This window comes from Nomascus leucogenys, chromosome 10 (assembly GCF_006542625.1).
Source record: "Nomascus leucogenys isolate Asia chromosome 10, Asia_NLE_v1, whole genome shotgun sequence".
Taxonomy (NCBI): domain Eukaryota; kingdom Metazoa; phylum Chordata; class Mammalia; order Primates; family Hylobatidae; genus Nomascus; species Nomascus leucogenys.
In genome coordinates, this window is record NC_044390.1 from 99,027,664 (window position 1) to 99,042,766 (window position 15,103).

Sequence of the window (15,103 nt, forward strand, 5' to 3'; positions counted from 1 at the left end):
GCCTGGAATGGCACACAATAAACCCCCTACCTGAGATTTCTTAGTACCATGGTGAGTCTGAGACTTCCTGAAAACCAGGGTGAGAGTGAATTGGACTGTGACGCACTGTATTTTGTGCCTTTGTGTTGTGTAGTGTATGCTATGTTGGTGGAGCTTATTTTGTTTTATGATACAGTTAAAATAATTTAAATCTTTGTCAGCTCTTCTGCAAAGAAATCTGCTTTTGGTGAACAAAAGCGAGTCTCTTTGCTCAAGCAGTCCTTACTGGTATCTATGGATGTATTTGTGTGGCTTTGCCATTTTGTGTTTTCTTTTAACACCTTTTCCAGGATGGACCATATTTGTTTTTCAACAGGTTTATATGATTATTTTGAGGATTTCACCTCTGTTGTCCTGAAATAGTAAAATTCATTTCTCTTACGTTTGTATACCAATGTTGTCTGTAAGCTCAATCCCCCTTATCTGTGCTTAGAAAGAAAAACAAATTCGTTTTTCTAACTTCCTGCTGAAAAAGACCTTTGCCATTCTGACCCTACATGTAACAGAGTGGCTATTCTGCAAATTTCCTAGGGAGTTGTTAGGGCTTTGTTACTTGGAAGTCTGTCTGCCATATGCATTTTTAAAATTTTAAGTTGCAGAATCTAACGATATTGCACTTTGACTTAAATTGGAGTTTCTGCAAGGTTTGCAGTTTGAGTTAGGTTGTTGTGCTATAAATCTGTCAGTTCAGTATCCTTTTACAGGATTTGATGCAAAAACATTCCATTTTTAAACCCCAAATGTCAGTGAGCTATCAGCAATAAAATTCTAACAAAATTTTGAGCAGTTGTAAAAATTATGTTGCCTTTTTTTCTCAAAATATTTCCTCTCAGGTAAAGGTTGTGACAGGAAAGGATGGGCAGACTGGGACTCCCGTTGCTATAGCAACCCAGCTTCCGCCAAAGGTTTCTGCTGCTTTTTCATCCCAGCAGCAACCATTTCAGGTACTTTTCGATGGTTCTCAAATGTAGTCTCATCCCAAACTTTTCCTTCATCCAGATATTTTAACCTTCGATATACTACTTGCTCTTCAGCATTTTTTTCCAGAGCCCATTTCTTATTTTTCAACAGTAAAAAATCTTCCTGCGTATACAATTATAAAATTAAATTGCATGAGTTAATGATGACACAGATCTTAGTGCATTACTTTCTTTTGTATACTTGTAATGCGGTAGTAGCTTTAGCATGCATGTCATCTAATACTTAGTCCTGTTGAATGTATGCTCAGGATTCCTTGTGTGCTGTGTTTTAAATGTTGGTTCTTTCTTGTGTCCTTTATTTTGAGAACAGTGCAAAACAGAATAAGAAAAAAAAGATTCAAGTAGATGATAAATTGGTATTTTCCATAGCTAGAGGAAATGCTGAAGTGAAATACACTTCTGAAATCATCAGGACCATAGACTTCTAAATGGATATTAAGTGAATGCAAACTGATTATTTTTAATTTTTTGCAAATTCACTCAGTTTTAAATTTGTAATGCCAATAATTTAAAAACACAGGTCACTCACGCCTGTAATCCCAGCACTTTGGGAGACTGAGGCACACGGATCACCTGAGGTCAGGAATTCGAGACCAGCCTGGCCAACAGGGTGAAATGCTGTCCCTACTAAAACTATGAAAATTAGCTGGGCGTGGTGGTGCATGCCTATAATCCCGGCTACTCAGGAGGCTGAGGCAGGAGAATTGCTTGAACCTGGGAGGCGGAGGTTGCAGTGAGCCGAGATTGTGTCACTGCACTCCAGCCTGGGCAGTAGAGCAGGACTCCATCTCAAAAACGAACAAACAAACAAAAAAAACAAACCATCAAATTTCTACTAGCTTTGGAATAGATAGTGCTGGGTTGTGAAAGCAGTTTCATCCTTGGGATTTTTGTTGTTATTTTAAATTTTGATATAATTTCAAATGTACATAATAGTTGCAATAATTATTTAAAAAACCCTTGTACCCTTTACCAAATGTATCAGTTGTTTTTGCCCCATTTGCATTATTTTCATTCTCATATATATACACATATATAAAACATCATATCCTACTCTTTTATCTGTAAATACTTCAGCATGTATTAGATAAGACTGTTTCCTTACCTAATCACAGTACAGTGATAAATATCAGGAAATCGTACAGTAATACAATAATATATTCTAATCCATAGTTTATATTCAAATTTCATCTTTTGTCTCAAGGATGTCCTTCATAGTGTTTCTTTCCCCCTAGTCCAGTATCGAGTTGTCGTGCCTCTCTGGACTCTTTATTCTGGGTCGGTTCCTCAGTCTTTCATGACCTTGGCCTTGGCCTTGGCCTGGGCCTTAAAAAGTGTAGACCAGTTATTTTGTACAGTGTCCTTTGATGTGGGATTGTCTGATGCTTTCTTGTGTCCTATTTGGATCATGTATTTTTGAGAAGATTGCTATAGAAGTAAGGATGTGTCCATTTCAATGTGTCTTATCAGAAGGCTGTGATGTCACTTTGTCCTGTAACTAGTAATGGTAACTCTGACCACTTCGTTAAGGTGGTTTCTACCAGGCCTGTCCAGTGGAAATTTATTTATTTTTCCTTTTTTAAATGATGAGTAATTGGGGGAAGATACTTTGAGACTATGTAAATATCCTGAATCTCCTTAAACTTTTACCCACTGGTTCTAGCATCTATTGATGAGTCTTGCCTGAATCAATTATTATTATAAAGAATCCATGCTGGGATTTCTAACTCCATCATGCTGTCTACATTTATTAGAATCAGTAGGCTGTAATATATCACTATCAGTATTTATTTGCTTATGTTTGTTTACACTTATTTAATTTACGTTCAGTAAAATGCACCGTTTTTTAGTCTGTACTTGTGAATTTTGACGAATCCATTGAGTTGTGTAACCACGACCACAGTCAAGCAACAGAAGCTCCGTCACCTCCCAAAATGTTCCCTCATCAACCCTTCGCGCCTCCCTTGACCTTTGTTCTCCATCGCTAATGATTTTGCCTTTTCCAGAATGAGTATCTATGGAATCCTAGTCTGGGTTGCTTTTCAGTCTGGCTTCTTTCACTTAAGATAATGCATTTCAGATTCATCTACTTTGTTTTATTTGCCATTAATTTGTTCTTTTTATTGCTGAGTGCTATTCCATTGTGTGAATGTGCCCCAGTTTGTTTATGCATTTACCCTTTGAAGAATATTTAGGTTGTTTCCAGTTTTTAGAATTTGGGAATAAAGCTGCTATAAATGTTCACATACAGTTTTTCATGTCAACATAGGTATTCATTTCATTTAGGTAAATGCCTAGGAGTCAAAGAGTCTCTCTGAAAGTATTCTGGTTTGGGTGGCTGGCTGTCTGATTTGGAAAAAAAAAAAAAGAAAAACTAGGAATCAGATTTCTGGGTATGTTGAACTTTATTAAGAAACCGGCCGGCCGGGTGCAGTGGCACACACCTGTAATCCCAGCACTTTGGGATGCTGAGGCGGGAGGATTGCTTGAGGCCAGAAATTTTTTTTTTTTTTTTTTTTTTTTGAGACGGAGTCTTGCTCTTTCACCCAGGCTGGAGTGCAGTGGCGCGATCTCGGCTCACTGCAAGCTCCACCTCCCAGGTTCACGCCATTCTCCTGCCTCAGCCTCTCCGATTAGCTGGGACTACAGGCGCCCGCCACCACGCCCGGCCAATTTTTTGTATTTTTAGTAGAGACGGGGTTTCACCGTGGTCTCGATCTCCTGACCTCGTGATCCGCCCGCCTCGGCCTCCCAAAGTGCTGGGATTACAAGCGTGAGCCACCGCGCCCGGCCGAGGCCAGAAATTTAAGACCAACCTGGGCCAGGCACCGTGGTTCACGCCTGAAATCCCAGCACTTTGGGAGGCCAAGGTGGAGGATCACTTGAGGCTAGGAATTTAAGACCAGCCTGGACTAGGCATGATGGCTCATGCCTGTAGTCCCAGCACTTTGGGAGGCCTAAGTGGGTGGATTACCTGAGGTCAGTAGAGACCAGCTTGGCCAACGTGGTGAAACCCTGTCTCTCCTAAAAATACAAAAATCAGCTGGGCATAGTGGCACATGCCTGTAATTCCAACTTCTCAGGAGGCACGAGAATTGCTTGAACCCAGGAGGCGGAGGTTGCAATGAGCTGAGATAGCGCCACTGCACCCCAGCCTGGGCCACAGAGTGATACCCTACCTCAAAAAAAAAAAAAAAAAAAAGACCACCCTGTCTCTACTAAAAATTAATTAAAAAATTAGGCAAGGCGTGGTAGCTCACGCCTGTAATCCCAGCACTTTTGGAGGCGGAGGCAGGCAGATCACCTGAGGTCAGGAGTTTGAGACCAGCCTGGCCAACATGGTGAAACTCCATCTCTACTAAAAATACCACAATTAGCCGGGCGTGGTGGCAGGCGCCTGTAATCCCAGCTACTTGGGAGGCTGAGGCAGGAGAATCACTTGAACTTGGGAGGTGGAGGTTATAGTGAGCCGAGTTCACCCTATTGCACTCCAGCCTGGGTGACAAAAGTGAGACTCGTCTCAAAAAAAAAAAAAAAAAAACCTGTGTGTGGTGATACATACATGTAGTAGTCCCAGCTACTTTGGAGGCTGAGGTGGAAGGATTGCTTGAGTCCTGGAGTTCGAGGCTGCAGTGAGTTGTTGACATGCCAGTGCATTCCATCCTGGGCCACAGGGCCACATAGGGACCCTGTCTCAAAAAAATAAAAAGGTGGCTAGGTGCGGTGGCTCACGCCTGTAATTCCAGCACTTTGGGAGGCCGAAGGGGGGCAGATCACCTGAGGTCAGGAGTTCGAGACCAGCCTGGCCAACATGGTGAAACCCCATCTCTACTAAAAATGCAAAAATTAGCTGGGCATGGTGGTGGGCGCCTGTAATGCCAACTACTTGGGAGGCTGAGGTTGGAGAATTGCTTGAACCCAGGAGATGGAGGTTGCAGTGAGCTGAGATCATGCCACTGCACTCCAGCCAGGGTGACAGGGCAAGACTCTGACTCAAAACAATAAATAAATAAAAAGGTTGGGCACAGTGGCTCATGCCTGTAATCCCAGCACTTTGGGAGGCTGAGGCTGGCAGATCAGTTGAGGCCAGGAGTTTGAGACCAGCCTGACCAACATAGTGAAACCCCATCTCTACTTAAAAAAAAAAAATTAGCCAGGCGTGGTGGCATGCACCTGTAGTTCCAGCTACTTGGGAGTCTGAGGCAGGAAAATCTCTTGAACCTGGGAGGCGGAGGTTGCAGTGAGCCAAGATGGCACCACTGCACTCTAGCCTGGGCGACAGAGTGAGACTCTGTCTCAAAAAGAAAAAAAAAAGATTAAAAGAAACTTCCAAACTTTCCCAAAGTGCCTGTACCATTTTGTGTTCCCAGTAGCAATGTATGATAGTTCTCTTTGTTTTGCTTCTTCTCTAGTACTTGTTATTGTCAGTTTTCTTTTTTAATCATTCCAGGTCTAGTTTATTTTATTTTGGATGTCTCTGAAGACTAATAAAATTGAGCATTTTTTCATTTGCTGTTCGTATATCTTTGACAAAGCATCTGTTCATGTCTCACCCATTTTTTCACTGAGTTATTACTGCATTTGAAAGTTCTTCACATAATATGGACATGTTTTTTGTCAGCTACATGTTTTGCAAATATTTTTTCCTGTCTTTGGCTTGTTTTTTTCTTCTCTTAACACTATCTTTTTCAGAACAAAAGTTTTAAATTTTTTGGAAGTACAATTTATCATTTTTTTCTTTTATGGATTTGCTTTTGATGCCATGTCTAAGAACTCTGCTCAATCCAGGGTCAGAAAGATGTTCTTCTGTGTTGTCTTGTAGAAGTTTTATAGTTTTACTTTTAGATCTATGATTTATTTTGTGTAAAGTTTTGTGTAACATGGCAAACATAAGAAATTTGCATGTGAATATTCAATTGTTCCATGCCATTTCTTGAACAGACTATCCTATGTATGTTGAGTTGACTTGCGTCTTTGCCAAAGATTAGTTGACCTACTTGTGTGGTTCTGTTTCTGGATTCTCTTCTCTTCCCTTCTCTTTATGTGTTTTTCTCTGCCAGTGTCACACTATTGTGATTACTATAGCTTTATATAAGTTTTGAAGTCAAGTAGTGTGAGTTCTCCAAGTTTGTTCTCCTTTTTCAAAATTATTTTGGTCATTCTAGTTCCTTTCCCTTTTTGTATACATTTTAGAATCAGCTTGTTGATAGCTACAAAACATCTTGCTGGGATTTTGATTAGAATTGTGTTGCGTCCATTGACCTGTTTGGGGAGGAGTAATATCTTAACAGTGTGAGTCTTCCAGTCCATGAATATGGTATATCTCTATTTATTTCAGTATTCTTTGATTTCTTTCATCAGCATTTTGTAACTTTCAGCATACCATATATTTTCTTAGGTTTATACCTCAGTATTCCAATTTTGGGAGGTATTATAAGTAGTACTTAAAAAATTTCCAGCTGTTTATTTTAAGTATATAGGTATACAGTTGATTATTTGAACCTACATTCTGCAACCTTGCTAAACTCATTTATTAGTTTTAGGAGCTTTTTTGTAGATTCCATGGGATTCTCTACATAGGGAATCATGTCTGCAAATAGAGCAGGATTTTTTTTATTTTTTCAATCTGTATGCTTTTTATTTCTTTTCTTTTTTTTTATTGCATTGGCAAGGGTGTCCAATATGATCTCCTTCCTGATCTAGGGGGAACGCAGTTAGTCTTTCACTGTTAAGTAAGATGTTAACTGTAGATTTTGTAGATGTTCTTTATGAAGGTAGTAAAATTCCCTTTTACTCCTAGTGTATCATGAATTGATGTTGAATTTTGTCAAATACATCTATTGACAGTGATATGTGGTTTTTCTTCTTTAGTCTGTAAAAATGGTAAATTACATTAAATTGAGGCATACTTTAAAAACAGAACACACAGATCTTCAGTGTTAACAGTTTGCAGAGTTTTGACAAGTACATACACCCATGTAACCCACACAATGGTCAACATGTCCATTTCTATCACTCCATGAAGTTGCCTGATGCTCCTTGCCAGTCATTTACTGCCCAGCCCCCCTCTTGGTGGTTCTGTTATTATTTATTTTGATGCTCAGGTTATCTGTGATTGACCAATTGGAGCCTCTTCAGGCTGGCTCTAGTATACTTCCGACATACCTCTCTTACTTCCCGAGTACTTCCTTATTTTCTGGCACAAACTGTTTAAAGTTCACCATATATATATATATATATTCCTTGATCCAGCATATATATATATATATATATATATATATATATATATATATTCCTTGATCCAGCCCTGGAATCAGCCATTTCGACAAAGAGCCTGGTTCCTTTCGGTGGGGAATAGTAATTTGATTCTGGTATTTAGATACTCATTGTAATGGGTTTTATACGATTGAAGATAACTCTTCGTCAGGCACGGTGGCTCACGCCTGTAATCCCAGCACTTTGGGAGGCAGAGGCGGGCAGATCTCCTGAAGTCAGGAGTAAGAGACCATCCTGGCCAACATGGTGAAACACTGTACTAAAAAACACAAAAAAATTAGCTGGGTGTGGTGATGTGCGTCTGTAGTCCCAACTACTCATGAGGCTGAGGCACAAGAATTGCTTGAACTCGGGAGACAGAGGTTGCAATGAGCCAAGATTGTGCCACTGCACTCCCTTGGGTGACAGAGCAAAACTCTGTCTCCACCGCCCCCGCCCCCCCAAACAAAAGAAGATAACTCTTAAGTTGGAGATTATCAGAAAATTTGTTAGTGGGACATCTTTACTGCTAATGCCTGGAGGAATATAATATATTAATGCATTTATAGACCACATTGATAAATATCTGCATTAGAACAGTAGGATAATAGGCCAGGAGTGCCTATAAACATGAAAAAGAGATGCAGTCTCTGCAGTACAAATTAAACTGCTCGGACTTTCTATTCCATGCACCAGATTGCCAGAAGTTAAACTGGAGAGAATCTGTTGATGTAGAGCTGTAGGATTCTCGTCTGCTTTTGATGAGAGTGGAGCTTGGTCTAGTTATTTGGAAACGTTTTGCATCATCTGGAAAAGGTGAGCAGAGAGCATACTCTGACCCAGCACGATGCTCTAGAGAGACTCTTGTGTTTGTGCACCAGAACACATGTGCAGTAATGTTCCTCGCAGCATTGTTTTTGGCAGCCCCAAATTGAAAAGAACCAGATTGTCCACTGGCCACAGAATGGATGGGCTGTGTCCTTGAGGAGTACTAACAGAGCACCCAGTGCAAAACAGAGAGCCCTGCCATCGTGCACGTCGATGCATGGGTGTAAGCAAAGCAAAGAGGGTTTAGACACACACCCACAGGTGGTGACACTATAAGGAAACTTTTTTTTTTTTGGTTTGTTTGATTTTTTGCTTTATTGAGGTATAATTGACAAATAAAATTTTATAAAGTGTACAAAGTGATTTGGTGTAAGGATAGTGAGGTGATTACCGCAATCAAATTAATTAACAGTTACCCTTGTTTTGTTTTGTTTGGTGAGAATGGCTAAGATCTACTTTTCAGCAAGTTCCAAGTATACAGTGTAATATTATTAACTATAGGCTGGGCGCTTTAGCTCACACCTGCAATCCCAGCACTTGGAGAGGCCGAGGCTGTAGGGTCGCTTGAGACCGCATATTCAAGACCAGCCTGCACAACATAGGACACCATCTCTACAAAAAAATTAAAAAATTAGCCAGGTGTGGCATGTGTCTGTAGTCCCAGCTATTCATTCAGAACGCTGAGGTGGGAAGATCGCTTGAGCCCAGGAGGTTGAGGCTGCAGTGAGCTGTGATTGTGCCACTACACTCCAGGCTGGACTGTAGAGCAAGACCCTGTCTCTTAAAAAAAAAAAGATTCCACGTGAAAGTGATGCTGTACAGCATGTATCTTTCTCTGGCTTATTTCAGTTAGCATTATGCCCTCTAGGTTCATTCATGTTGTCGTAAATGGCAGGATTTCCTTGCTTTTTGTTACCGAATAGTATTCCATGTGTATATACTATATTTGTTCATCTGTTGCTGGACACTTAGGTTGTTTTCATAGCTTGGCTGTTGTGAACAGTGCTGCAGCGAACACAGGAGTGCAGATACCTCTTCAAGACGTGGATTTCCTTTCCTTTGGCTGTGCACCCAGAAGTGGGGTTGCTGGATCATATGTTCATTCTATTTTTAATGTTTTGAGGAACCTTCATACTGATTTCCATAATTGCTGTAATAGTTTTACATTCTCACCAACAGTGCACAAGGGTTCTTTAGGGAAATGTTTAACAGACATTTTGGGTAGTAAGTGTAGAAGCGGGTATATGGAGTTTTTAAGGTATGGGTAAATTTTTATTTCTTTTTTTATTTTTGTCTTCTAGTGTAATTTCAAGAGCCAAAATTTTTATTTCTTAAGGCATGTGATGAGTATGTAGGGATCGCTTTATTATTACTGCTTTAAATTGTATGTATGTATTTTTCCACTTTCTTCCTCAACATCGTATTACGAAAATTCAAAAGTTGAATGGATTGTTTAGTGAATGATACCTTACTATTTAAATTCTATGATTAATTTTACTGTGCTTTGAAAGTCTTACATATATTTTATAATTTCTTTTGTATGTGTGATATGTTTCCTAATAAAAAATTACTTATAAGACTGAAAGAGGAAAACCAAGGAGTCTCCATTTTGAGTTACAGACGTTTGAGGCAAATAACAGTGGAAATCTAAGAAAATAGAAGAGTTAAAATGAAAAAACATCCATTTCTTTGGGAAAAAAATTCAGTATGAGTTTTATTACTTTCTTTTTTTTTTTTTTTTTGAGACAGAGTCTCGCTCTGTCGCCCAGGCTGGACTGCAGTGGCGCGATCTCGGCTCAGTGAAAGCTCTGCCTCCCGGGTTCAAGCCATTCTCCTGCCTCAGCCTCCTAAGTAGCTGAGACTACAGGTGCCCGCCACCACGCCCAGCTAATTTTTTGTGTTTTTTAGTAGAGATGGGGTTTCACCATGTTAGCCAGGATGGTCTTGATCTCCTGACCTCATGATCCGCCCTCCTCGGCCTCCCAAAGTGCTGGGATTACAGGCTGAGCCACCGCACCTGGCCGAGTTTTATTACTAATAGCCAATTGTGTAATTTGTATTTTGATTAGTGAAACTCTAGAAATAAATTCAGAATTTGTTATTACATATGTACTAATTTCTGTTTCGAAAAGATTTTTAGGTAATATTGAGTGCAGGGGTGTTGCATATAAAATACAGACAGGCACACATTTATTTATAAAAAGATAAAAAGAACCATTCTAAGTAGAAATTTTTCATCATTTTCCTGTTGGAGAAAATGAATAATTTGCCATAATTTTATCATCCTAACACACCTTTTTTTTTTTTTTTTTTTTCCCGTGACAGAGTCTCGCTCTGTTGTCCAGGCTGAGTGCAGTGGTGCGATCTTGACTCACTACAGCCTCTGCCTCCCAGGCTCAAACGATTCTCCTGTCTCAGCTTCCTGAGTAGCTAAGATTACAGGCGTGTACCACCACACCCAGCTAATTTTTGTACTGTTAGTAGAGACGGGATTTTTGTTGGCCAGGCTGGTCTCGAACTCCTGACCTCAAGTGGTCCACCTGCCTTGGCCACCCAAAGTGCTGGGATTACAGGCATGAGCCACCATGCCTGACTGACTTTTTAATGTTATGTTGCATATATACCAGTTGAAACAAACGAATTTGTACTTTTTGGTTTTGTTATTTCATTTAACAAATAATTCTTTTTATTTTATTGACTTCTAATAATTCTCTTTTTAACTGCTGCTACCGCTTCATTATTTTGAGGACCTGTAATTCATCTAACCACTTTCTAGTTTTAGGTTATGTCTGTTCTATTTAGAAAAACTCTTAGGAGTGACACTAGTGAATCAGGAGAGCGTAAGTCTCTTCGTGGTACCCACCGTATACTCACTTTGTGTTTAGCTAAAAGTGCTGCTAGACTGTGGCCCCAGTTTTATTATGGCTTTGCAAGCCCTGTTTACCATTCTAAAAAGAGTTTAAACTTCGGGAGGCTACGGCAGGCGGATCACTTGAGGCCAGGAGTTTGAGACCAGCCTGGCCAACGTGGCAAAACCCCGTCTCTACCAAAAATACCAAAAATTTGCCGGGTGTGGTGGCGTGTTCCTGTAGTCCCAGCTACTTGAGAGGCTGAGGCAGGAGAATCACTTGACCCCAGGAGGCAGAGGCTGCAGTGAGCCAAGATTGTGCCGCTGCACTCCAGCCTGGGCAACAGAACAAGACTCTGTCTCAAAAAAAGTAAAGTTTAAGACAGAGTTTCAGGATGAGTTTTATTATTTGCAGCCAATTCTAGGATTTTTATAATAAACTAATCTATGCCAGTTAAACTCCAGAAATAAATCCAGAGTGCTCAGCATTGCGTGTATTTCTCTTTGTTTCCAGAAGGTTTTGTGGTTGTGTTGAGTGCAGCTGTAGTATAAAAAGTAGTACTAATATTATTATGGTTATTTATGTCTTATAAAAACCTCCTTATTGGAACATTTTTTTCAGTGATTATGATGTTAGAGAAAATGAGTAATTATTTATGGTTTTGTGATCCTAACCCAACTGTTGTTTCTTACGTTACTTTACGTATGTGTTTGTATTATTATTATTATTATTTTTTGAGACGGAGTCTTGCTCCGTTGCCAGACTGGACGCGATCTCAGCTCACCGCAACCTCTGCCTCCTGGGTTCAAGCGATTCTCCCACCTCAGCTTCCTGAGTAGCTGGGACTACAGGCGTGCACCACCACGCCCAGCTAATTTTTGTATTTTTAGTAGAGATGGGGTTTCACCACGTTGGCCAGGATGGTCTCGAACTCCTGACCTCAGGTGATCCGCCTGCCTCAGCCTCCCAAAGTGCTGGGATTATAGGCGTGAGCCACCGTGCCCGGCCAGTTTTTTGATTTTTTTGTAGAAATGGAGGTCTCACTTTGTTGCCCGGGCTGGTCTTGAACTCTTGGGCTCAAGCAGTCCTCCCGCCTCAGCCTCCCAAAATGCTGGAATTAGAGGCATGAGCCACTACACCTGGCTTTATAGTTTATTTCTTTGTTTATTTAAATAGGGCAGAAATTTTCCTTCTGGTAGCTGCCAACTACTACTGGTCTTAATTTCTACCTTCAGAATACCATCAATCTATCCTTTTAGGTGGCAGACGTTCTGTGAGCTTCCTTCTGCTGTGTTTTCCATGGATAAGCTCTATTTTGGTATTGTCTCTCCTAAATGGGCACCCAGAATTAAATTCCCTTCAGAGTGTTTTTTCTTTGTGAGAAATTCTCTTCTTTAAAGAATTGTAATAATGGTTTTTGATCAAAATCAAGGTTGTATTTTAAAGACAAGAGTATCTTCTGTAATCCCAGCACTTTGGGAGGCCGAGGTAGGTGGATCACGAGGTCAGGAATTCAAGACCAGCCTGGGCGATATAGTGAAACCCCGTGTGTACTTAAAAATACAAAAAATTAGCCGGGCTGGGTGGCAGGTGCCTGTAATTCCAGCTACTCGGGAGGCTGAGGCAGGAGAATTGCTTGAACCCGGGAGGCAGAGGTTGCCTTGAGCAGAGCTTGTGCCACTGTACTCTAGTCTGGGCGGCAGAGAGAGACTCTGTCTCAAAAAAAAAAAAAAAAAAAAAGGCCAGAGTATCTTTACCAATAATACCTTCACGGAGGCAGAGGCAGAATAAGGTAAAACTAAAAATCATTCTGAAAACCAAGGCTGAGTGTGCCATGCCTGGAGGAGTTCCTGTGTCTTCTGCAGAACCCAGGGGCAGCAGGACCCGTGTGTACTGAGTCCTCTGGGAAGCAGGCTGAGTGTCAGCCACGGTCGGGGAGCAGTCAACAGGGCGCACAGTCCTCCCTGCCAGTGCTTCTTGAGCAGAAGTTTCTCATTTTAATGAAGTCCAGTTTATCTGTGTGTTCATGTAGATATCCAGTTTTCTAGCACCATTCGTTGAAAAGACTTTCTATGCCCCATTGGATTGCCTTAGAGGCTTTAGAACATCGTGTGAGTGTGGAACATCGTGTGAGTGTAGGTCTGATTCTTGGTGTGTGGCTCAGTTCTTTTTATCTGTGTGTTGGTCCTTACGCCAGCACTGCACTGCACTGTCCTGGTTCCTGGAGTCTTGGGGTGTCTTGAAGTCAGGTCCTTCACTTGGTTCTTCTCTCTCAATAATCTTTTTTCAGGCTCACTGATTTTTTTTTTTTTCGTGTTGCAATACCTTTATTTGAAGGCTTTTTCAGAATACACTGCCTTAGTAAAACAGTATGAAACTAATGAGATACACCGATAGAAATTAGGAAGTGACATACTGATTCTGGGCATGTAAAGGGTGAGGGGTACAATCTTCCCTTAAGACCTGCAGGGAGAGGAGAGACTTGGAACCAGGAGTGGCAGGGCCACCCCCGCTGGAGGAGGGGGGTCTGCTCAGTCCTACGCAGCGCAGGCTCAGAGCACCACCGAAGACCTTTCTGCCCAAGATCTCATCCTACCCATGAGAACCATCATACTCCAGAGAATAGAAAACGCCAGTCCCAGCTGGAGACGGGGAAGCAGGTCCATTCCTATGGGCACTGTCCTAACATGTTTGATGGGGGCAGCAGGTGATGGGGGCAAGGTAGATCCACCTGGCTGGGTAGACCTTGTCTTGTAATGACAAACCACGTGAAAGAAAACTTCCAAAAAGAAACCAGATGTTCAGTTAAATATTGGCATCCTTTGCCTATGTGGAAACTCCTCATCTCGATGGTCTCATGCGGACGCTGGCCCCCTTCACTCAAACATCTCATAGTGACGCGTCTGCCTCACCCTCGGCACCATGTCGATCAGGAGTTTGACCCCATAGGCAAATATGGTGAGGCTGATCAGAACGCCTATGCTGCCATCCAGGTACCAGACCGCCAAGTCATGCTTGAACACTTCCGCGCTCAGAAGAATGGAGAAGCCCATCACGCCACCCACGAGGGAGTTAAACCCATCTGTGATGAGTGCTCTACTGGTCAGAACCTTCCCCAGCATGAACTTCAACACGGCCAGGATGCTGCAAAGAATCCCACTTAAAATGGAGACACTGAACAGGAAATCGTCCACTTCTGGGAGCAGCCTAGTTGAGAGGTCATGGATGGCTTTGACCACTATACATATGGATGACAGAAGGAATATCACCCCCAAGATGACACAGGCTATGTACTCCCTATGTGCAGAATGCACAGCGGCCGCATTGCTGTAACGCCACAGGACAATCGCCGATGACAGGACGTCCAGGATGGCATCAAATGCAAACCCAAAAGCAGAGGCGCTGTACCTCATAACGGAGACAGCTTTTGAGAGGCCAAATCTGTGTTCTTTCTCTGTAGCACACATCGTGGCTCTTCATATGGTCTTGTTCCTTCCCTCAAGAATCACCTATATCAGCCAAGGTCCCGGCAGGGACCAGAAGTCACCTTAGATGGTGAAAATGAAGAGATTGTAACTTACTCTCAGGGTTAGAGGAGGCAGAGCTGGGACGTTGAGGCACCAGAAATGCACAAGGGTCAGAAGCCAGTTCCTCGCTGAGGGCTGCAGTGAGAGGAGGAGACCGCGTCCCCAGAGCAAGCTGTAGCCCTGCACGAGGCGCTGACCGAGAAAGAAGCTAGTGCAGAGGGGCTACAGCCAGAGGCGCAGGGCCAGGAGAGGGAGGGCCCAGGCTCACTGATTTTTAAATTTTTTTTTTTTTCTTTTTTTTTTTTTTTTTTTTTTGAGCTAGGGTCTCACTCTGTCACCCAGGCTGGAGTGCGGTGGCGTTCTCTGCTCAACCTCCAGGGCTGAAGTGATCCTCCCATCCCAGCCTCCCAAGTAGCTGGGAGTACAGGCCTGTGCCACCATGCCCAGCTAATTTTTGTATTTTTGTAGAGATGAATTTTCGCCATGTTGGTCAGGCTGGTCTTGAACTCCTGACCTCAAGTGATCTGTGCACCTTAGGTTCCCAAAATGCTGGGAATACAGCATAAGCCACTGCGCCTGGTCAATTTAAAATTTTTTGTTTGTTTTTTGGAGATGGGGTCTCATT

General features: G+C 42.0%; 1 protein-coding gene and 1 pseudogene across 10 annotated transcripts in view; one reads left to right on the forward strand and one right to left on the reverse strand.

The window, feature by feature from the left end:
* The window catches only part of EP400 (E1A binding protein p400), a 131,751-nt gene that overhangs the window by 14,260 nt on the left and 102,388 nt on the right, over nucleotides 1–15,103 (forward strand). For 5 of the 9 annotated variants that reach the window (XM_030821700.1, XM_030821702.1, XM_030821707.1 and 2 more), the window contains exon 3: nucleotides 873–983. The exons of the other annotated variants lie outside the window; for them this stretch is intronic. In XM_030821700.1, the coding sequence (XP_030677560.1) occupies nucleotides 873–983 (111 nt within the window). The remainder of the gene's footprint in view (nucleotides 1–872; nucleotides 984–15,103) is intronic. 9 annotated transcript variants of the gene reach the window in all.
* Nucleotides 13,316–14,418, reverse strand: LOC105740351 (annotated as a pseudogene). The gene has a single exon (XR_001116389.2). The product of XR_001116389.2 is annotated as a transmembrane protein 163 pseudogene (transcript).